Genomic DNA, 24,852 nt, shown 5'->3' with positions numbered 1-24,852 from the left:
AGACTGTGATTATTTACATATATACATGTACAGTATTTACATTCACTGAATCGTTTCACTTATATTCCTTTTGACATTGCTTTCATCAAAGACAATGAATACATGTTTGTTGCAAACTAGTTCGATCCAGATTTTTAGTTACCACTATCCACGTAACCAGAACCAAATATAGAGCATCGTCAAGATTAAGGGGTGCATTTGCTGTTCCAAGTAACGAAATGGTCAATGATATGATATTTAATCTAGTTTATATTTTTTAAAAATCCATAAATATAAACAAAAATAAAAATGTCTTTCTTTGTTTTATTGGGTGCTGAGGGTAGCTAGCATTGCAGAAAAAATTTCGTGACTCGTTTACGTGGGTTATGAATACATGTATTTTCTGCTATGCTAGCTACCTTCATCACCTGATTAAACAACAAAGAAAGCATTTTATTGTTTAAGCAAATCACTCACTGAGTACATATACAGTGAAGACTTGCAGTCATGAAAAGAAGCTTATCTCAATGATATCTGGAAGTATTCTTTATGAAAAAATAACGTTACTACTTGATATACAAGTAATGTGCATGGAAAACTACATCACTATCGTAAATGAACGATAAATGTATCTAGAGATTCTGGAGGAAGAAAAATAGTTCCTCAATACTGTATACAGGCTTATTTTGTCCTGTGGTTTTCCCCCCTTTTGCGCTTGCAAACAGTTCTACCCCATTTTAAATTTGGTCAGACACAGTAGTGTTAAAAGATAGAAAACTGCTCTGCCCAGTTTTAAATTTGCCCTTAGACAATGAAGGTGAAAGGGACAAATATAAAATGGGCAAATATTTCCCTGTGCACAGTGCACATAAATGAAATGGTATGATACCTGTATTGAATTCAAATATAAACAATTCTTGGTGAAATGTTTAAATACTTTATTTATAGCTCCTGTAAGTAGTTTGTTTAGGTATACATTATAGAATTGTCATTCAAAGGGGAGTCTGGTTGTACAAGAATAATTAGGAGCATCAACTGCTCAAGGACATAAAGGTTCCACCATATATGCGAGTTCCATTTAGATACCATTTTTTCCCCAATGCAGTCTTGTTCTTTACTTAAATCTAAAAAATAAAACTGACTTGTCAGTGTCTTTTGTGAATTTAACAAAAGAACAAACAAGAGTTGGAGGAAACGTAACTAAGGAGCTGAACCTATCTCCCATTACATTCTCTACATTTCAAATGTTTAATAGTGTGGATTCAAAGGTCTGAGTGAAAGACCACAATCACGATTATAGTAACATGTAAAAGGCATGCTGTCTGACAAGGTGAAAAGTAAAGCACTCATTAATATGGAGAAACACACTTTTTGTTACAGATCATTTCTGAATCAGTTTGCTCTCTCTAAGGAACTAGGTCACATTCAATTTACTGTGTGCTATGGAAACTGAATCCCAGTACTCCTATACAATATGCACCAGTAAATCACAGCATCATGAAGTAAAATTTTAGATATTAGATGATATTCATGCACACACACTAAGCAGGCTTCTCTGTTGTTTCTGTGGATTTTTCTTCACTTGTAGTGTCTTCAGAAACCGACTTGTCATGTGAATGTAACTTGACAGCATGGAGTCCATAGTTAATACTTGTGTTGCTAATCCAACTCCACCTTTTTGTCAGTGGATTGTACATCATACCGTGGATCAAAGTAGTGGAAAATCCACCTGTGAAATATTTTAAATGCATTCTAAGTGGTATCTACATTTCCTGTAGTCAATTCTCCTATAAGAGGACAACTCTTGACAAATAATTCATCCAACTTGCTGCTACCTCAAGTTACTTTTCATTATTAAAGGAGGTACTCTATATCGTCATAATGGCTGTAGTGACTTCCTCTTTGAACATGAATAAAAATATAGATTTCAGCAATATTAGTCTATTCCTTTCAGGTTAAATTGCATATAGCTGAGTAGCTCAGTAGGTTAGCATGTTGACTGCTGAACTGTAGATTGTGGGTTCAAGTCCAGCAGGGGTTTTAATTTTTTTTCTTCAGATTGCTCTCTATTAAAATTGTATTTTTTGCCTTTAATAAAATAAATTTAAGTTTTCAATTTCAAAATATTGCTGTACATATCCTCCACTTTCCATCCATATAAAATTTCTCTGGTGTAGCGTTCCTCCTTAAAGTCAAAGATACTGGTGGTTTTTTGTCATAGTTTTATTAATATTTCAGTTAAATGCAGTACTCTTTCACTCATAATGATTTAACAGACTAAATCAGAATTCTGTATAGATTCCTTACTCTTGTCCAGCATAAACTGTAAATCCTCAGGCGAGATGAATTTTTCCCAGTCATGGGTTCCTATGGGAACCAAGCGTAACAGGTACTCTGCCGCTATGACCCCCGCAGAATAGGAGAGGGCTGTTTTGTTGATTGTTGTCAAAAATATCGATCCCCCAGGCTACAAAATCAACAATTATAAAATAGAATGATAAATGTATACTGTGATAAAAATTTCATCAATCCATAGATCTCGCTTTATGGTCGCATATGGTTGCATAGAAGCATTTCTTTCTGCTAACACTACTCAACATTGTCAATAAAGTTGAATAGATCTCAACTTTGTCAAAAGAGTCAAATAGATCTCAACATTGTCAACAGAGTTGAATAGATCCTTTGAACATAATAGTATTACTCCAATTTTATCTAGCACGATAAGAACTGCTTGTGCCAGAGTGACACAATAGCTCCTGCCCAAGGGCAATAAATCTGCCAAAACTTATCTAGCCCACATATTCTCGTGATATATCTATATTCCGAATTTCGATTCAAAATGTTCATGAATGACTTAGATAATGAGCAGAAACTTTGAACCAATTGAAATTTTTCAAAGTCCAAGTGGCTCAACTCTTTAATAAGAGACCAACAGGCCTTATCGGTCACCTGAGAATTATTTAAAAGTATCACTAGCCCCAGGGGCTATGAAATCTAGAATATTTTTCCTGTTCTGCATCTAATATTCAGCAACACAGAGACCAGTGACACACCTTGATAATCTTACAACACGAAGTGAGAAAAGTATCGATGTTCAACACATGTTCCACCACCTCCGAGGCCACCACTGCATCGAATGCCTCCTCATTCGTCCCCACCAGGTCCTCCACAGTGGCCTGGATGTACTTCACGCTCCCTCGTATACCTGGATCCTCCTCTAAATGAGTCTGAGCGACTTTAATGTTGTCCTCCACCATGTCCACTCCAATCACATTTGCCCCCAGTCTTGCAAGTGGCTAGAAAATGAACAGTATTACAATGCACACCATTTACACATAATCAAATTACATATGTCCTAAAGTGTGTTTTTGTTACATAAGATACAAATTATATATTTTATTAACTAATCAGGAGACAAGTTAGCATGGTAACAATTAAGGCATGTATAAATATATAAAAATTTTAAAGATTCATAAAATGAAATTGTACATGTATATTAATTTGGATGGTCTGATGCGAAAATGCAGCAGTGTATTGGCATCTCATCATATTGCAGTGCCAAGAAATCTATTTTTACCATTGAATTACTACCTAATTAGAATATTACATCATTAGAGATCAGTGCAAGCCTCCTGTTTTGTTCTAACATACACTCTGGACGATACAAAACACTGCAATATCTGATTATTAGGAAGGCCATCATACAATGACAATCCCGAGAGAGTTTATAATATGCGTGTAATTCAAAGATACACCATGACATATCTATGTGCAGAACACCGTATAGCCGGTTTATTCTGTCGGTTTAAAATTTGGCAATTTGCTGACTCAAAGGTACGCTAATAATTTTAGTGGAATAAACTTTGGCATACAGGGAAGAGTTGTTTCTCTTTCAAATACTGAAGTCGCAATTGGGTGCATATTTGGCATGTGAAATTTTGGCAGAAAGCTATCTAACCACTAAAATAAGCCAAAATTATAACCCTGCGGAAAAAAACAGCTATACGGTATATCCATTACATTAACAGTATCGTACCTCGGATAAAATACCCCCACCACTCCCTGCATCTAGAATTTGTACACCCATCAAAGGTTTTGTGTGTAACGGAGATGGCTGGTCCTGTTTTTCTATCAAGGAGTCCCTTATCCATGGAACTCTTAGTGCATTGAGAGCATGAAGGGCCTGGAATTCTCCAATCTCATTCCACCAGGTATGCGACAGTTTTTTAAATTTTTCATGCTCTTCCTCGTCTATTGTAGTTTGGGCAATAGGACGCGAGTGGTCAGAGTGCCATCTCTTACTGTTACGTCCAAGTCTGTCAAAATAAACTGTTCATAATCTCATTCTTATATACAGTCAAACCGCGCTATCTCAAACTCGATGGGACCGAGAGAAAAATTCGAGATATCCAAGGATTCAAGATATCGAGGGCAAAATACTTAAAGAATAAGTTGGGACTTCCAAACCACTTCGACATATCCATGTTATTCAAGATACCAAAGTTCAAATGAATATCAATGATGTTTATTATCATCTGCAACATCTGTAGTACTGTTAGGTAAAATTTTGTTAGGTTATCTGACAATTATTTTCGCTTGTAAAACACAATTTCGTTGCTTCATTTGACTTGTAACATTACTTATATCATCTAAACTAAGTTTCCATTAAGGTGCACCATATATGATGTTCTGGGAATGACGTCAAAATACATTTAGATCCTTTGTTTCCATTTCGTTGCTATGACAATATTGCTCCACATCATATAAAGGTCACAAATCTTCAGGATCATTCATCAAATTACATTAAAGTTAAAGGATTTTTTTAAACTAAATCTAATATCTAAATTATAAGGAATGGAAGTAATTCCTCCTCATTTTTAGTGGTTAATGTGTAAACAGACCCAACTTCCTTTTAATATCATACAACATGAAAAAAAAATTCACCAATGTTTTGTTAATCATAAACTTTAGTCATTTAATTACATCATTTTTCTCGATAGAAACACTGCGACGATCGACACACTTGTAAGGTACTCTCAAGTTGACATGAAAGCCAACACACATAAAACAAATACCCCAGTTGTGCCATGATAGATATACAGTGCTCTCTAAATATATCCCCCCTGTTATAATGCCACCCCTGCATATTGCCTTAAAATCATAAAGAACAATTTCTCCCCCATGTTAACACCCCCACTATAATGCCAACCCTACATGATGCCATATGTCACTGACTTTTACACACAAATGGTCAAATTTTATAGGGTTTACCCTTGACGTGCAACAGGCTGGAAAATCGAGGTATTCAGGTGGTCAGATTAATCACAAATAATTGCTGAATCAATTTCAAGATTATCCTGGACCAAATGTTTATATAGAATGGAGCCCTAATAAATTTATGGAATTGAATTTCTTTTGACTGCTCAGTAAATTGTCTGCAACGATGAATTTGTTATATTGCCACCCTCGCTTTATTGCCCAGATTGGTCTTGAACAGAAGTTGGGAATATCTCATTGATAAAGGAACACCGCACATGTAATGAATAAATGTTTATATAGTTAATTTACATTAGAAGGGAGGGGTGTGTGAGTATATGAACAATGAGAGCATTTAACATCCATTGGTTATACATATACCTCTATAAAATAGCCAAGGCATTTATTCCATATATACATGATTAAGGTAGTCTAGGGCATTAAATGTAAAAAATACTGTAGGAATATTTTAAAATGTATGCTTCAATGTGTAATATAGGAATGTGTTACATGCTTTAATGCATTAATAAGAAAGGAATATGTTACATGCTTCAATGTGTAATGTAGGAATATGTTACATGCTTAATGTACAATATACTGTAGGAATATGTTACAATTGCTTTAATGTGTAATATTATAGGGTTATTGAACTTATATTGGTGAATATTGGCACGAGTTGGCTGTCAAAATGCACGAGCTTGCGAGTGCATTTTGACAGCCAACGAGTGTCAATATTCACCTATATAAGTTCAATAACCCTTTTATTATATAGCTAAAGTGTTTAGTTGTTAAATTATATCCCTTTTCACTCAAACTACTCCAAAATAGACGAGAATTTATCAATATTGGCATCTAAGGTGAAGGTGTGCAATATCGGCATGCATTTCTTAACTGTTCAATATTTAATCCGTCATTAATGCAAGAAGCAAACTGATTTTGTGAATGGGGACATTATAATTTATGTACAGTAAAACATTTGCTTAAGTAAATATCAAATACCGGCTCTGTCAGATTCGGAGGACCGCCGTCTGCCATTTTGGCTTGTTTACGTCGTTACGGTAACGTCAATATTGAACGCTCATATTCGGAATGTTTCGGACGCATACAATTTACGCAATGCAAAGTTAGCGTTCAATAAATTCTCAGGATAGTGAACGCTAACTTTCTCTAGATTTTACGCAGATTTTATAATAGACTATTTATTAGCTATATAATAAAGGAATAGATTACATGCTTTAATATGTAATATAGGAATATGTTACATGTTTTAAAATGTGTAATATAGGAATATGTTACATGCTTTAATGCGTTACTGTCGGAATATGTTTATACATGCTTTAACGAGTATTATAAAAATATTGCATGTAGTTGACGGTAACATTGTAAATTTTCACCCCATGAAAACCATTGTAAACCAAGGTATAGGAATATTTGCTTTATTATAGTAAACGTTTTATCAACAACAAACCAGAAAGACTTGCGTTTGATGACATTCAATCAATCACTGTCATGCGATGTTTTCTATATCAATGTAGATATTCTCGTCTATTACAAACGATGTCGTCTAACAAAAGTCAATCTACGTACGACAAACACATGTGATAATTTTATAATATCAACCAAGTCAACCATATTGAAACTTTAAATTTCCGGTGCAGATCTGCAGCAAAAGTAGTCACAGACCGAAGGGCTGTGAGAGCAGAGCTCTCTCTATAGGTAACACGTACATACATGTTTAAAAGGAAAATATAGAAAACCAACGAAAAATTAAACCATACCTAAGGAACTTGAAAATTTTGGTCCCAATGGCGTTGATTCGAATACTAGCGCATGAACATGTATTTCTCCATTTTAAATCTCGTGTACCCAAGTTAACGTCATTCTGAGATGTTACATGAAATTCGTAAAAGCATGTAAATCTTATTTTCTTAAACATATATATAATCACTACTCGATTTAAAACGCGATTGTTCAATGCAATGTCTCCTATGTTTGTGTATTTGCTAAACACCGACGCTGAATATGACGTCACAATGCACTGTTTACATCAGTTGCATAACATTTCCCGCATTCAATAAATAGGCGGATCAAACATGCTTTTACGAATTTCATGTAACATCTCAGAATGACATTAACTTGGGTACACGAGATTCAAACTGGAGAAATACATGTCCACACACTAGTATTTGAATTGACGCCATTGGGACCAAAATTTTCAAGTTCCATAGGTATGGTTTAATTTTTCGTTGGTTTTCTATATTTTCCTTTTAAACATGTATATACGTGTTACCTATAGGGAGAGCTCCGCTCTCACGGCCTTCGGTCCATGAGAGGGCTTCGCCCTCTATTACTACTTTTGCTGCGGATCTCCACCAGAAATTTAAAGTTTTAATATGGTTGACTTGGTTGTGAGGGCCGTGAGAGCGGAGCTCTCCCTATAGGTAACACGTATATACATGTTTAAAAGGAAAATAATGAAAAATTAAACCATATCTATGGAACTTGAAAAGTTTGGTACCAATGGCGTCGATTCGAATATTAGCGCGTGGACATGTATTCCTCCATTTTGAATCTCGTCTACCCTAGTTCACGTCGTTCTGAGATGTTACACATAAAATCCGTAAAAGCATGTAAATCTTTTCTTAATCATATATAATCACTCCACGATTAACGCCATGTTTTTTGTTGTGGTTCAAACGCTATGTTTGTAAATTTGCTAAATAACGACGCTGAATATGATGTCACAATGTACTGTTTACATCAATTGCGTTATATTTCCCACGTTCAATATATAGGCGGATCAAATGTCCAAAATTAGGATGCTTTGATACAGCTCCGTCCGCATGCTAATTTCGGGTTGTTTTTGTCCTGCTTTGGATATAGATACAAAACTTTTTTGCTTCGCCCTCAAACATGGTCACGCTGTAAAACATAATAGAGGGCGAAGCCCTCTCACGGCCCGAAGGGCCGTGAGAGCGGAGCTCTCCCTATAGGTAACACGTATATACATGTTTAAAAGGAAAATATAGGAAAATAATGAAAAATTAAACCATACCTATGGAACTTGAAAAGTTTGGTACCAATGGCATCGATTCGAATATTAGCGCATGGACATGTATTCCTCCATTTTGAATCTCGTCTACTCTAGTTCATGTCGTTCTGAGATGTTACATAAAATCCGTAAAAGCATATAAATCTTATTTTCCTAATCATATATAATCACTCCACGATTAACACCATGTTTTTTGTTGTGGTTCAAATGCTGTGTTACGCTGAATATGACGTCACAGTGTACTGTTTACATCGATTGCGTTATATTTCCCGCGTTCAATATATAGGCGGATCAAATGTCCAAAATTAGGATGCTTTGATACAGCTCCGTCCGCGTGCTAACTTCGGATTGTTTTTGTCCTGTTTTGGATATAGATACTAATGCCAAAACTTTTCTGCTTCGCCCTCAAACACGGTCACGCTGTAAAACATATTACTATATATATCATTTGCTCATATTGTGGTTTCTGCTGCCTAATTTTATTCATTTACTGATTATTTGGCAAATAGAAATTGTTTAAATTGAACCTGATCAAAGTATGAACATTACTAAATATGTATATACATGAAGCTGCGCTCGCTCAAACGGTAGCACTGTCAACATATTAGTACTAGTCAATCTAGTAGTCAGTCAAGTGACATGGTACTAGTGAAGAGTCCATGATATTACATGCATTTGAAAAGTTAATTTTTAAATGTGTGTGAGAGAGACAATTGAATCTTATTCTATGCAAAATAAATCTAAAAAATTGGTGAATATATCATACTTAACCTTGAGATTGACATAAATCGGGTACATCTCTTGCAAAACATGATTAAATATACCGGAAATACAATTAGCACTCTATACCTGTTGCGGATGGCCTGGTCTTTCTATTTCCGTTATGTTTGAAAGAAAGAAAATAATTTAAAAAATTATTCAAACAGAATTCATTGCACATATTTGAATATATCACATTTCATTAAGATTACTTTTCCATGATTTCCCAGAACGTTGAGATTTAACTATATATTCTTATTCGGATTTTAATCGTTCGATCATCTTAGGGATAGAGGCATTGGCAAATTGCTGTAGACCCTCTACTGGGAAATGCTTTTAAGAAAATGGCTGAAACATGGAATTGAACATGAGAAATCCGAGACAAAACTATGTGTACTGAGATGAAACGGTAGGTCCTAAACAGTGATAACATGTATACTTATTTCTTATTTGATGTGTGATAAATACGCCTTCTCTATGTGTGTGCAAAATTAAGAAATACCAAAAGAAACATGATTAAGTTGCGTCAAGCGAAAAGGGACCTTCGTGACATGCTTAGAATAACGTCACAATCGATCCTAAAAGTAACGTTGTTACAGCCGACAGTTACCGGAAAAAAATCTGAACGCGAAAAAAGAAGAAGAATTTTTAGCAGAGAAAATACCATGCAGCAAACGCCATGGATAGGCAGGTAATGTATTATATTTAGCTTAATAACACCTAATTAGTCATTTAAATTGTGTTTCACATGTGTCCCCCAAAATAATCCGTTTTCTGCATTTGCCTAGTCTGGACAAATGATTCTTACGTAACAAGGAGTCTACAGTAAGCAGCTTGTGTGTATAGGCCTATATTAAGTGACATGATGCAAATAATAAATCTGATGTAAACAATGTACAAACCACAGTCGGTGACGATGGAAAGGAAACTAAAAGTACTTGCATGCCGAGTCTTGTATTAAATTAATGTTTACAAACAGACGATATTATGTGCACCGACGCGATGTCGGCGCGGCACCGAACATTGCGTTGATGATAAAAGATGTAGAGCAAGTGTAAGAACGGGAAAACATGCATAATCAATGGATAGACTTATAGAACTATTGAATATAAAGTTTATTAATCAAAAGATTTGACCACAGTTAAATCTTGTATCTATTCTTCTTTTCCTAATATACTTTATCTTATTTTCTCTCCGGCGATCAAAGTCAACTTGGTTGTGAGGTAGCGTTCTTGACTGCCATGCGGACGGTCCGGGTTCAATTCTCTTAGCGACTGCGCAATATTTTTTTATTTTTTTTTTTTTTTTTTTTGGAGTGCAATTTTTTTTCTAATAATTTATCTTTTTAAGCTCACTCATTATTTTATTTTACAAAGGTAATATAAACATTATTAGATGTAGTCTTAAGGCCAAAAAAAAAATAAATATAAATATAGGGCCTATATGTTGGTTTCCACTTTCATCTCAAAATTTTTAAGGGTCGGTAGGTATGCAGTGGTTTTTTTAATTTTTTATTTTATAGGTTGAATAATTTTCTAATGATTTAGTATTCTACTATGCATAAAATAAAGTGATTATTTAGTAATCAAATAAAATTTATATGATGAATCAATACATTTCTTCACTTTCCTGTAAACAAAAACTGTTTCTGTGTTTTGGAATCTGTCTAGTATTAGTGCATAATAAATAACTTGATAAATAAGTCAATAAATAAATTCTTGTTGTAGTGATGACATTTGCAAAATCTGTGAGAATGGGAAAAAAATGTGTTAGGGTCGGCAGAAATTTTTAGGGTAGGTAGGGAAAGTGGAAGCCAACATATATTTTTTTTTGGCCTAAGCATTATTTATAGTATCAATTTTCAGAGGATGTTACTCTATCAAATGAATTATTTTTTCACATAATTTAAACAATGATTTCTTTTGAATTGATTTTACATACACTTCAAAATTGCTGTGGTTAAAGCCATTCACAATTTAAAAATCCAAATATATATATTTTAAACGTTATTACTAAATGTATGGTGTTGCCAAAAGAAAGCTGATTTTTTAACTATGAAATAGGCCTATACTCTAAAATCAACATAAAACAAAAGTAAAAGAATTAGATGAACAAATACACGCATTAGATTGGCAATTTTTTTAACAATCCAATATATCCTAATCACTCTACACATTAATTTTGTATTGACACACACCCAGTAAATAATAATAATAAAAAATACAGTATGGGGCTGTTGTCTTTTTTGTTTTGTTTTTATTAATAACAATTAATATTTATTCGCCATTCATACCTATCCATTTCAAAGGGTCGAAGACATTACCAGTGTTGATGTGTGATTTCTTATATATCTAATGTTATATACCTGTGGCAGGGAAAATATTCATTATAACATGTTATTTATAGATAGATCATTAAACTTTTGAAAATGAAACGAAATTATTTGTTGCTCCAACATTGAGGATTTAATTTTGATTAGATAGCTCCAGCATTATATCAGCTGGCAAATATGCTCCGACCTGGAAATGTATTATTTCAATACAATTTTTTCATTTTGTGTGAAATTTGATCAAAGAAAATATAAAATATTTCTAATGCAAAAGATTCAAAGGACAATTCGTAGCATGAACAACATATATGATACATTGTACTGGCATATTAATGCAGGATTTTAAATTGTTTGGTGATTTTGAACAAAATATTGTGACACATACTAAAAAAAATCTAGAGTAGATATACTGCTTCTTTATATGCTTTATCTTTTACTGTGTGCACTATTTTTTAAAAACAAAACTTTGATATAAAAATTAATAGATCATACAAATCGAATCTATACCTAATTACATGCTTTAATACCAGCTTTAGACAACTTGATTGACGAATTCCTAACTCGTCATAAATCAATTCCTGAATCTGCACCATTGATGAGGAGAATAGTGATTCGGACATAAGACAGTCAATCGACAGAGCTCACAATGAGGATCTCGGGAAGAAAATAAGGAAATTTGGCAAAACCTTTACACAGAAAACAGCGATGAAAACAGGGTGCAATGGATATAATGTCATGTAGAGTTTGAAAGAAAAAGTATTTTAAAAAATATTGCACATGTGGAGAGAACTGTCTAGGTCATGACAATTCAAAAGAAGTACAAAATTCCATCTTGACTACCAATGAATTATCAAAAGAGAGAGATATGATTATTTTTGGTAAACTTTCAGAGTTTTGGCAGCAGTACACACTTTTTTTCCAGTTTTTTGCAGGACCACAATGGAAACTAGCTATATGCTAATTTGTGTCAGCCTGGATAAATAAAGGCTATTATTACAGTGTGAAGTCTTTTTCGGTCATAGATGTTGTGGGAAGTCCAACATCTTCATCATAAGTATACACTAATGATGCAGACAAATATTCTTGTATTTCTTTAAAACTTGAGTTTGAGTTTTCTTTTATTTGAGCAGTCAAAATTTGAGTAAAATGTCAACCTTAAGTCGAAGTTTCGGCATATGAAAGTTTTCTTTGAGAAATCCAGGTGAGATTTCATGAAAGTGGTATGACTGGAAGACATTTACCATTACCTTGAATTCTGCTTCTGAATCATGTCCGTCAAAGGCATACGAAAAATACAACTTACAAGACCTCAAATTTTAATCTCCAGGTTTGCATGGCGGATTGTCTACATATAAATGTCAATATATTTGATGTGATAGTTCCATATAGGGTAGTATTAAGATTCCATATCCATGGTTTACTCGTAATATTTGTACAACTGTCGTTTTGGAATACTTCATAGATCAATCTATACACAGTGAAGCTGTTTGTTAAGAGTGGTGAAGAAGATACACAGAGAAAATTCATTCTGCTGAAGCCCACCATCTGACCTGAGGACTTAATGCCTGACAATCCTCCGAGCGGATTGCCTTTGGAGCGATGCTACCTGTTCCGCATGGTCCGTGACCCAAACAAGGATACCACGCACTTGTCCAAATGTTGAAGAGTGATGATGGTGGAATTCTGTTGTTGATGATTTACAATACTCATTTTTCTTGTCCATAATTGATCACTATTTCAGAAATCAACTTAGCATTGTTTATATAGTCATTAAAATGGTCACTAGTGGTATAGTCTTTAATTACATTTGATAAAATTCATTTACATTGAATATTTAAGTCTTTGTTTTCTTTACAATGATGTTCCAACGATATAGACGTTATATAACGTTATCAAATGATTTATAACGTTATCTCAGGATCAATGCATGCATTTCAAATCAGTATTACTATGGGTTAGGTGTAACGTTCAAGGTAAACTTTGGTATCAAAATAATCAGGAAGATATGTGCTTTCAGAAAATAATAAAAACCCAGTTTTGAAAATATTGTCCCGAAGGCCCCTTTTCGCTTGATGCAACTCATATATATATATATATATATATATATATATATATATATATATATATATATATAATGCATGGATATGACCAACGACACGAATAATTAATACGATGACTTAGGGACGACCCGTTTCTTCCTCATGACAAACGAAAAAGTTTTACTATCATAAATGAACAGACTTAAACATGAACCAATACTGCGTATATACGAATATGCATGTATTTCAAACGGTACTACATGCAAGAAGAAACTTTCGACACGGGATATACAATTCTTCATTTTCAAAACAGTATTCTTGATGCTTAAAACTATTTCAGTTTTCCTGGGGAGTTGAAACGCTCTTGAAAAGACAAACCCATCGTTGTATTATAATAATTCAGAAACTGGTGCTTCATCATAAACTCGATTTTATCCCTTTATAGTATAATTACACCAAACATAGCGCACACGTTGAATGACAATGGACATGCGTGCATTTTAGTAAGAAATTGATCTTTTTTGTTTTATACTGATTATCCTAACATACATTAAAACCCATCCAAAGTCTTACCGGTATATTATGAAACCAGATTGGTACATATAGTTTCCTTCTAAAAATTACCTGATTTAAACAAAATGGTTATCAATATCCAACGCATTTCTTCACATACATGCACCATCGAAATTTTTTGCTGAGCAGAGGACACGGAAGTTTATTTCGATTCACTGATTATTGAATATTGATCGTTCAACTCATTACAATAGGTCATTTAAACTTTTGTACTGCCGATCAATCGTTTTTAATCAGTTATTTAAAGGGACTGATTCACGATTTCCCCCAAAATTTTATTTTTCACTTTAAATATCCAAATCTACTATCTAGCATGTTTAAAAGGTTTCACATAAAAATTAAGGTTATACATTATCACAGAAGCTCATTTTAGAGAGTTCATTATTTGTTTGTAAACAAAGGTTGCGGTATGTTATTGTTTACGAAATTTTCAAAAGAAATGGATATCGATCTAAGTTTATTATATCTTTCACATTTCAAGCTTTCTTTGTGTAAAATGTGTCATCTAAAAGTTAAATTTTGTGACTATGCAAAATTAAGATGCTATATATTACAAATTCCATATTTCACCAGTTTGTATACATATAAGACTCGAGTCTTTGTTTACATAACACAGATTTAAGTCTAGAATATAGGTTTATTCTTGCATTCAGAAGGTCAACATTTTGGTTGTCAATATCAAATGAGTTATACCAGTCCCTTTAAGAAATGACTTTAATTCTGGGGCAGTTATATGAGTATAACCTGCTTTGGGTCAGTTTACGCTTTTTTATAATCCGCAAATTCCTTATAATTTAATACAAGAGACAAAAATGCTAACATTCGTTTATCAAAATGTACATAAACTCGGAAAAATACAAGTCAACTGAGCCGCGCAATGATTCACTTAACAACAACGACACAAAGCGTCGAGATGTGAAGGTCGCCATCTTTAATCTTATTTGTACGGAGCCTAGCCATTTATCAAAATATTGTATCGAAAGTGAAGTTTGGCATGATAGAAAATATGTGTAGGCTATGCATGCAATGCGTATTTCGCTGCCCTTTAGAGATAGAGATCGATTTTGAAGTCGCTCATCTCCGAAAGATTGATTGATTGATTGATTGATATTTTCCGCCACACTCAACAATTTTTATTGGTGGAAGAGAGAGCCCAGATACAATGTATCTAGGAAGAGACCACCGACCTTCCGAAAGTAAACTGGGAAACTTTCTCAATGAGAAAATACAGGAAATGGCATTGTTTAGGCCTACCCAAAATAAATCTTTAAATATCAAAAAATGCAATAATTTGCGGCTTTAACTCTATGAAAACTTCTACTACATGAAAACTTACCCTTGTCTGCAACGTTGTCGCTAATAGTAAATCCGACACAAGAAAATATGTAAGTAAGTGACAAATCGCGATCCACATGTCAATGTGTCTGACGTAATGTGATGAAATGTGACATATGAACTTTTGTTTGCATTGTTCAAAGACGAATTAAGCAATGAAACAACCCCCCTTTACCCAGTGAGAAATGTATTTCAAAATGAACAGGGTAATGCTTACTTGGCAAATCATTAATTCGAATTATACTTTTAAATGTCCTATACTAATAGGTTAGCAAAGAAAACCATATCCCCTTCCCATTGTCAAAAGTGTCGAAAACAAACAGTGATGAATGAAAAGTGAAGATGACGAACAGTGATCAATCTCATAACTCCTACAAGGAATACAAAATTAAGAGTTTGGCAAACACGGATCCCTGGACACACCAGAGGTGGGGATCTTATAAACCCAATAAAAAATACAAAATTGCGAATAGAACACGGACTCCTGGACATACAAGATGTGGGAGCAGGTGCCTATGAGGAGTAAGTATCCCCTGTTGATCAGTCACACCCGCTATGAGCCATCTATCATGATCAAGCAAACAGAGTAATCCGTAGTCAACATCGGTATAAAAGAATGGCCTACATGTATCAATTGGTATAAAATGATTATTCTGAATTCACGGGGATATATAAAATCAATACATGAATGAAGAATGAATATTTGTAATCGATTCGACATTTTCAATATATCCAAATGTTGAGTGGAAGGCCACAGCAAGAGATTTTGCTTCTCATGTAGAAGCTTTTAAATAAATTTTGCCTGCTAAGAAATATAGATTGGACTTCCAACAGACTGTTGAAAGCATTGACCACCAAAGAATACGATTGTCAATGAGAAACTCCAACATATAGTTAGAGTTTCGTATCTGAGATTTGGAGTAATGTCAAATTTTCGGAAAGTATATGTTTGATTTCTACAGTGAAGGAGAATTAGGAAATTAAAAAGAAAAACTGGGTACGCAACACTTGTTATCAAGCTACAGTGTTCTAAACATGAAGTGTTTGCACTTAAGATTTATTCAGTTAATCTTGATTTGTCTGTTGGTGTCAATACAACATAAGCAACACAAATCAATCATTACATAAATTAGATACATAAGCATGTCTTCTATTACTACAGATAAAAAATAAGTTTGATACTACATGTAGTAATGGACATAGATAATGAAGTTTTTGCACTTGAAATACAAACAAAAAAAATACATGCATTATATCAAATTTAAAAGGACATATTAGGAGTAATGTCAATTTCTAAAATTTCACACAGTTTTCATGGTTTTGTTTTAAAATTTAAAATGGAACTTAACAAGTGGGTGTTGAAGACCAAATTCTAAAATTATTGGCAAAATTTCGGAATTTTTATACAAATTTTTGGGCAAATTGATTCAAACATTTTTAAGAATCGGTGTTCTGTTTGGAAACATATATCAACAAAATTAATAAATTACAAAACTTGAACTAGTTCCACGTCTCAGCTACTTGTATCATAAATTATAAAATTGAAATAAACGTATAGGAGTGTAAAAATAGAAGATATATTGGATGAAACAGAAACTGTAATATCACCAGATTTAGAACTTTTTGATTAATCAACCCTTCCACCACAAAATATAGTCCCTGTAAAACCCTTTCAAAATTTGAATTCATACAAAACAAATTTCAACTGGATAGGGTTCAGTAAAAGATGTGTAATATGTTTACACCAATGGGATCAGTATTGAACCAAAAAATATTTAGTTGTAGCATCCTACGCAGCTGTGCTCAAAAGCTCAGGAGCTAACATCCTTAATATTAACATCAGAATATTCACTTTAGTCTTTAAATACAAGTACTCATTTCTGAACTACATAGAATAAAACATGACATAATAATAAAATGCCTATAAAAAAAATATCTTAAATTTTGTAAATATACAAATATTTTATGATAATAGATTGTTTTTAGTGTTAAACAATCAACGATTTGATATTTAATGAACATAGCCCTTATAAATTATCAAACCCAGGGGAAAACAGAGTTGAAACCTCCTGGGGAAAATATCTGAAAATTGGCGAGATAATTTCTAATGCACAATATAATTATATTTTGAAGTTTCAACATTTGTTCATCTTGGTTGACAGCTAGAGAATGACCACGTTCGATACTAACCATCGAACCATTCATGCATAATGAACTGATTGACTCGTTCATTCAAACTTGACAAACATATAGAAAATATTGACACGGATCCGTTAAAACAATATTTTTCCGCTTTACTATTGAACCGCGCAAAAAATTATTTATAGATTTAAAGTATCGGCAAAACACGTAGTGATGTGGCGGGATACAATGTATGTATTGAGTGTACGTAACATATGTTTTCCCAATTTTTCGAGGAGGGGGATCATTTAAGTATGGTCTGAAAAACAGCTCATTAGTTGGTATATATATCCTAGGTACTCAAATCAATGAACATATCCTCCATTTCGTCCGCCAATAAACACCCGATTTCGTTACTGTCGGGATTGGAACTGGATTCGGGAGGCAGTTGGGACTTTGTAACTAACACTCTGGCACAATGCACGCTTAAGTGGTTCTGTTAGTAACTTACCAATGAGACTATCATATATTGCCGAGCAAAGAATGGATCAACAACATCAAAACGTATGAATGCTCAACACTTAACACGACCATTCCTCGCGATCAATTAAAGCCGAGACTTTTTGACGTTATAGACAGCAGTGCTTCTTCAACAATAATTGAAAACGGAAATATCCATATCTAGTAATTAGTCATCCAAAACATTACTTTGTTAAACATCATTCTGATTTTTAGATTGTTGGAAGACCTAAGACTACGAAGATATTGTCAATGAAGAACTCCAGGGATTTTTTTTATTTTCATCTTCAGAGTACTAGTGCCTGGAATCACATTAACGAATATAGAATTTGCAAAAAGCTTATTTTAAGTGAGACTGTTGAAATCCCTTTTACGTCAACGATTTGTCGGTAACATGTTTGTTTTGTTATAAGAATTATGATTCAGATTTAGTCGTGTGTTAATGAATGCGGGTAACAGTGAAATGTATAAAAGACAAAATTCAATTGCAATTTCATACTAAAGTACAAGTATGCCAATTTTCATTCAGAGTTTAGGATATTTTTAGTTTAGATACTTTCTTTCTCAAATTACCTGATCTAAACAGAATGGTTATAAATATCCAAAGCATTTTTCACATGCATGCATAACCTAAATACATATATATCATTTGTTCTAATTTACACTGAACACGATCTGTGGAAGATTATTTCGATTCACTGGTTATTGCGTATTGATGTTTTAGATCGTAAGGATAGGGTCATTCAAAGCTCATGTTTAACAACAAATTGTTTTAATTATGTTACTACTTCAATCATTTAAAGCCCAACACTCAATACCAATGTATCATGAAAAGGTGTGATCAAATTCATAACACAATGAGAATCATATTTCCTTCACATTGTCAAAGACATGTATCACTTCTTCAAAAGCGTCACGAGGAAGTGAAATCATTCTGACATCACCCTTTTGCTCTTTGTATGCCTTCTCTGACATAAAATATTGAAAATTATTCTGCAAGTTAGAATCTGTTCATTGTTAAGAAACAAGGGTCCAATATTCTCTAATGTATTTTCTGTGGTACTTTCATTGTATTTTGCAAGACGCGGTTTTCTACATATCTACAGTGCAACTTGTTTATACTGTATCACAGTTGTTTTATTTTAGCCGTGTTTAATACGGTCTCCCTTTTATCGTCCCATTTAAAATTATTTGTCATTATCAACCATGCCACACTGGTTTGTTAAATTTCTTCAAATATTGAATCTACCATTGCACACATCGAAATAGAATACAACAATATATCCAATGTATTTACAATCTTTTAATAAATACAAAACATCAATTGTGGAAAACATCAATTGTGGAAAGGGCTTCCGTGGCCGAGTGGTTAGAGCATCGCGCCCATAAATCACAAGGTCTCTCACCTCTGATCGGCGCAGGTTCGAATCCCGCTCGCGCCGGTAAGTGAGAAAGTTTCCCAGTTTACTTTCGGAAAGTCGGTGGTCTCTTCCCAGGTACATTGTATCTGGGTTCTCTCTTCCACCAATAAAAACTGGGCGCCACCAGATAACTGAAAAATTGTTGAGTGTGGCGGAAAACACCAAAAACAATCATAAACAAAAAAATGTGGAATATCCTCTACAGGAGGTGGTATATCTCTATGTGATTTATGATACCATTTTGTCCAATGACAGCTTGTATTTCCAAATTACATCATTAATGTAACGAGCACAAAATTTATGAAATACTGACTTTAAACAAGATTATTGAAACCTATGTAACATAAACTTATTTTATCAGTAGCCTGTCTATATAAATGAAATCGCATTGCCTATATGCATGTATGAAAACGCAAGAGTTAACGAACACACGAACACATTTCTAAATTCGCGATATGCAATTTCACATTTTCAAAAAAGCATTATTCAGTGCTTAGAAGTGTCTTAGTTGTCCTGGTGAGATGAAAAACTCTTGAAGGGACAGAAATATATAACTGTGTCATTGTCCACATCCGGAAGTGTAACATCATAGATGTGGTATTTGCTCTATCTGCTTTATAATTGGATATATTATTTACTGCTGAACTGTAGATCGCGGGGTAGAGTCCAGCAGGGGTATTAACAAATTTTTCAGATTATTTTCTACTAAAACTGCATTTTTAGATAAATTAAATGAATTTGAAATCTTTCAATTTCAAAATATTGTTGTACATATCTTCCACTTTTCATCCACTTCAAATTTCTCTGGTGGAGGATTCCTCCTTAATTTTGTATTCTTCATAAGAATTAATGTATTGATCACTGCTCGTTATCTTTAATTGTTCATACTAGTTTTAATTATAAACACTAGAATTTGATTTCAGTCCTACCCACAGTAATTACATAAGGACTTTTTTCTCAGTTTTCTGAGATAATTATCAATGGGGTAGGTTTTCACTAATTAAACAAACAACATGACATGATATGCATTTTCGTGCGAATTTAAACTGACTCTTCTAGACTGTTCAGTAATCTTCACATTCATTAAAAACTCCGAGCATTTTTTATTACATGTATGAAACCAACATAGTATGAAATGTTTGTTGATCTAAATTACATGTACGTGATTTGAGCAGAATGGTTATAGATATTTCACGCAGTTTTTCGCATGCATACAGTAGCGAAAAATATTACTTGTTTTGACCTACAGAGAACACGGAAGTTTAATTCGATTCACTGGTCATAGAGTGTTTGATTGCTTAACCTCATTGGAATAGGGCATTTAAACCTTGCGTCGCCGATCAATCGTTTTTGATCACGTTAACTACTACTTCAGTCATTTGCAATCCCATATACAAATGTGTCAGACTATGATCATCATATTTCCCCCACGTGCATCAGTTCTGTAAAAATACTGCCTAGAAGGAAGTGAAATCGAAAATCAAGATCATCTTTGTGTTGTCACCCATTTGTTCTCTAACATACTGCATTGAAAAATGTTCAATGTAAAACTTATACGTACCAATTTTGATGCACCAAATGCGCATTGCGACAAATAATGTCTCTTCAGTGATGCTCAACCGAAATGTTTGAAATCCGAAATAACAATAAACTTGTAAGAGCTATTTTAGGGAAAATCAGAGTGCAAAAAAAACTGGAATCAAATTTGTGTAAGAATAAGAGCTATGCATCAGGGAAATAATCCTTAATTTTGAAATGAATTTCTAAATTTTACGACAGCAATTAAATATACATCCGTATTTTCAAGCTAGTAACGAAGTACTTAGCTACTGGACTGTAGAGATCCTCGGGGACTAACAGTTCACCAGCAGAGGCCTCGACCCAGGGGTCATAATGGTAAACTTATGCGGTACCAATTTTGATGCACCAGATGCGCATTTCGACAAACACTGTATCTTCAGTGATGCTCAACCCAAATGTTTGAAATCTGGAATAACTAATACACTTGTAAGAGCTATTTTAGTGTGTAAAGAACAGCTTAATAATTGCTACGAAACATCAGACAGCATTCAACCCAATGACAGGTTGTTTTGTAAATTAGATCGTTATAACGACCGTACAGTTTATTACATTAACTTTATCAAGTTCATATATGTGTACAGCTATTGCAAAGCTTAATGTTTACAGCAACAGAGGAACGGTTTGGTACTGTCTGTACAAAGTAAACATGTCTATGCAGTATTTACTCACAATGTACATGGTTACAGGAAATGAACTATTGTTTATTCTTGTTTTTAAGCCTATATAATGTGCGAAACTATAAAATAAAAGTAGCGTACAATTGAAACATGTTTACTCATTAGTATACTTTGTTTTGGATTGCACATGGGGAATCAGTATTCCGAGCAGAGCAGATAATACATTACTTTAATATAACCCGTGAACATCCAACTAAACACTTGAAATGTTGTCTTTAATAGTAGGTCATACCACCTCTCGTTTGTTTGCCACCAAATAGCATGTACAGGCATTCCGTTTCGGAAGCTGCCATAATCTGCGGATTATAAAGCGTGAACTGGCCCAAATCACGTTATACCACACAATATGTCCAAAAATTAAAATCATTCCTTAATTATTGAGATACGTATTACTTAGTTTCTAATATGTCACATGCTGACAATCACTTAATTTAATTGTCAGCTGTTATATGCATTTTATTCATTTCAGCCAGTTGAATTCACTTTCATTCACCTGTTTGATAATCCATGTATTGTCATCGTATTCGTTTTGTTTGTTTCGATGTGTTCTGCCACACTCAACAAATTTTCAGTTATATGGTGGAGCCCAGTTTTAATTGGTGGAAGAGAGAACCCAGATACGATGTACCTGGAAAGAGACCACCGACCTTCCGAAAGAAAACTGGGAAACTTCGTATTCGTGTTGTTTTCTTGTGTAAGTGGTGTCACGTGATTGTCTTGTGAATGGTGTTTTGCTGAGTCAGATATTTGTAGGATTAGTAATTTTAATAGAAGTTGCAGAACGAGTTTTTAAGGAGTGGTAGTTGTGTACGCATGTGTGTGAACTTGAATAAAAGGATGAGGACGAATCAATTCAGGGATTTATAACTTTGGCTTTTGTAACACAGTACGTCAGGATGAATATCGCAACGAGTTACTCTACAGTCATTACTCTTTTTCCGGAAATAAAGACTAGTTATATTCATAAATGTTGGAATAAAACAAATGAATTAAACCTGCACCAATAGTTCTTGTTGTAACACCCAGTGACAAATATACACTAACGACAGATCACTGCATTCATTTAAGATAACTTAAAGATGACCATAACATACATTTTATATCAATGTTACACACCATGTAAATCTACCAATGAAAGATGAAGATAACGAACAGTGATAAATCTCGTAACTCATTTAAGCAATACAAAATAGAAAGTTGGGCAAGCACGGACCTCTGGAGGTGAGATCAGGTACCTAGGAGGAGTAAGCACCCGCTGTCGATCGGTCACACCCTATGTCTTGATGTGGTAAACGGAGTAAGCCGTAGTCAAAATCAGTGTGCCCATAGCGGCCTAGCAATCGGTATAATACACCTCAGACGGCATTTGACACAAAGAAAATGTTGTATTGGCAAACTAGATCACTATAACGACCATAGAATTTGCAAAATGCTAACTTTAAACGAAACCGTTGAAACCCCTGTTACATCAACTTGTTTGTCAGTGGCCTGTCATCTAAATAAAAACATCAGAGACAAGAGGCCCAGGGGCCTTATAGGTCACCTGAGTATCATGTAACAATCTTCCAATGTTTGAATTAGGTTTGTGTTTAAATATAAGAATTTTACTTTTGGATGGAAGAAACATTGAATAGCTATGTGGTCAGCCCCGCCTTTGCACCAGAACCCATGACCCAGGGGCCATAAATTTCAGTTTTGAAAGAAGCATCCTTGATCATCATTATCATACTATTAGTTTGTCTACTTAATACCCAGCAGCAGAGGAGAAGATTTTCAAAGAAATAAAATGCATTTTCACTATATGATCAATAGGGCCCAACCCTAATACCAGAATCCCTGACCTAGGGGCCATGAATTTCACAATTTTGAAAGAGGCATCCTTGCTCATCATAACCATGCTATTGGTTTGTCTACTTAATACCCAAGGACAGAGAAGAAGATTTTCAAAGAAATAATGCATTTTCACTATATGACTTATAGAGCCCCACCCTAGCACCAAAACCCCTGATCCAGGGGCCATGAATTTCACAATTTTTAACAAGAGGTACTGTAAGCAATGCTCTCTAAGAATACCCCCCGCTTACCCTAATCTCCCAAAGGGTGTTGGTAATAGGTATAAACTACCTCTTTTCTGAGTGTTGCTACTTCGATGTCCAGTGCGCATGACCTTTGACCCCAAAATCGATAGGGAACATCTTCATCCCATGGGTAGTCCATATGTATGATATGGTGACTGTAGGTGGAAAGGATAACGCTTTAGAGCCCAGAAACCATATTGCTACTTCAATGTCCAGTGCGCGTGACCTTTGACCTTTTGACCCCAAAATCAATAAGGAACATCTTCTTTCTATGGGTAGTCCATATGTGTGATATGGTGACTGTAGGTGGAAAGGATAACACTTTAGACCCGGAAACCATATTTCTACTTCGATGTCCAGTGTGCTTGACCTTTGACCTTTTGACCCCAAAATCGATAGGGAACATCTCCATCCCATGAGTAGTCCATATATATGATATGGTGACGGTAGGTGGAAAGGATAATGCTTTAGAGCCCGGAAACCATTGCGTCTACAGACGGACGGACGGACAGACGGACAACCCGATTCCAGTATACCCCCCCCCCAACTTGTTGCGGGGGGTATAAAGAGGCATCCTTGCTCATCATTACCATGCTATTAGTTTGTCTACTTAATACCCAGAGACAGAGAAGAAGATTTTCAAAGAATTTCTACATTTTCACTATATGACCAATAGAGCCCCACCCTAACACAAGAACCCCTGCCCCAGGGGCCATGAATTTTACAATTTTGGTAGAGGGCTCAACGCTCATTATAATTATGCCCACAGTTTGGCTTCTTGATGTCCAGGAGTAAAGAAGATTTTTTAAAATTACACTCATTTTGATGGCTTTTGCCCCACCCCTCAGGTCCCAGGGGGCAGGAACCACGAATTTCACAATGTTTGTTCCCCTCCACCCACAGATGCTATATGCCAAAATTGGTTGAAATTGGTTCAGGGGTTTCAGAGAAGAAGCTGAAAATGTTCAAATGTTAACGCACGACGAACGACGAACGACGACGGACAAAAACAGATAGCAATAGGTCACCTGAATTCATTCAGTTGACCTAAAAACTGAATCTCGAAAACAGTTAACAAATAGATATTTCCAAAGTATAAAGGCAATAACTTTGGTGAAAATATGTAAATTGAC

At 34.5% G+C, this 24,852-nt stretch overlaps 1 protein-coding gene across 1 annotated transcript; it reads right to left on the bottom strand.

The window, feature by feature from the left end:
• Positions 1-900: 900 nt before the first annotated feature.
• On the bottom strand, positions 901-9,128 carry LOC125674890 (ubiquinone biosynthesis O-methyltransferase, mitochondrial-like). Its single transcript, XM_048912249.2, has 5 exons — positions 9,059-9,128; positions 4,016-4,295; positions 3,033-3,275; positions 2,287-2,446; positions 901-1,708 (listed from the first exon to the last, which is right to left on the bottom strand). Exons 1-5 carry the CDS (start codon positions 9,097-9,099, stop codon positions 1,521-1,523), a joined length of 912 nt encoding a protein of 303 aa, XP_048768206.1. The 5' UTR covers positions 9,100-9,128; the 3' UTR covers positions 901-1,520.
• Between the last annotated feature and the right edge of the window lie 15,724 nt (positions 9,129-24,852).

Source organism: Ostrea edulis, chromosome 3 (genome assembly GCF_947568905.1).
Source record: "Ostrea edulis chromosome 3, xbOstEdul1.1, whole genome shotgun sequence".
Taxonomy (NCBI): Eukaryota; Metazoa; Mollusca; class Bivalvia; order Ostreida; family Ostreidae; genus Ostrea; species Ostrea edulis.
This window is presented reverse-complemented; position numbering and strand designations above follow the sequence as displayed.

Coding starts and splice junctions, on each gene's coding strand:
- LOC125674890 (XM_048912249.2), bottom strand. CDS start 9,099: ATGTTTTGCAAGAGATGTACCCGATTTATGTCAATCTCAAG. Junction 4,296..9,058: donor CGATTTATGTCAATCTCAAG/GTTAAGTATGAT, acceptor TTATTTTGACAG/ACTTGGACGTAACAGTAAGA. Junction 2,447..3,032: donor CGTGTTGTAAGATTATCAAG/GTGTGTCACTGG, acceptor TTGATTTTGTAG/CCTGGGGGATCGATATTTTT.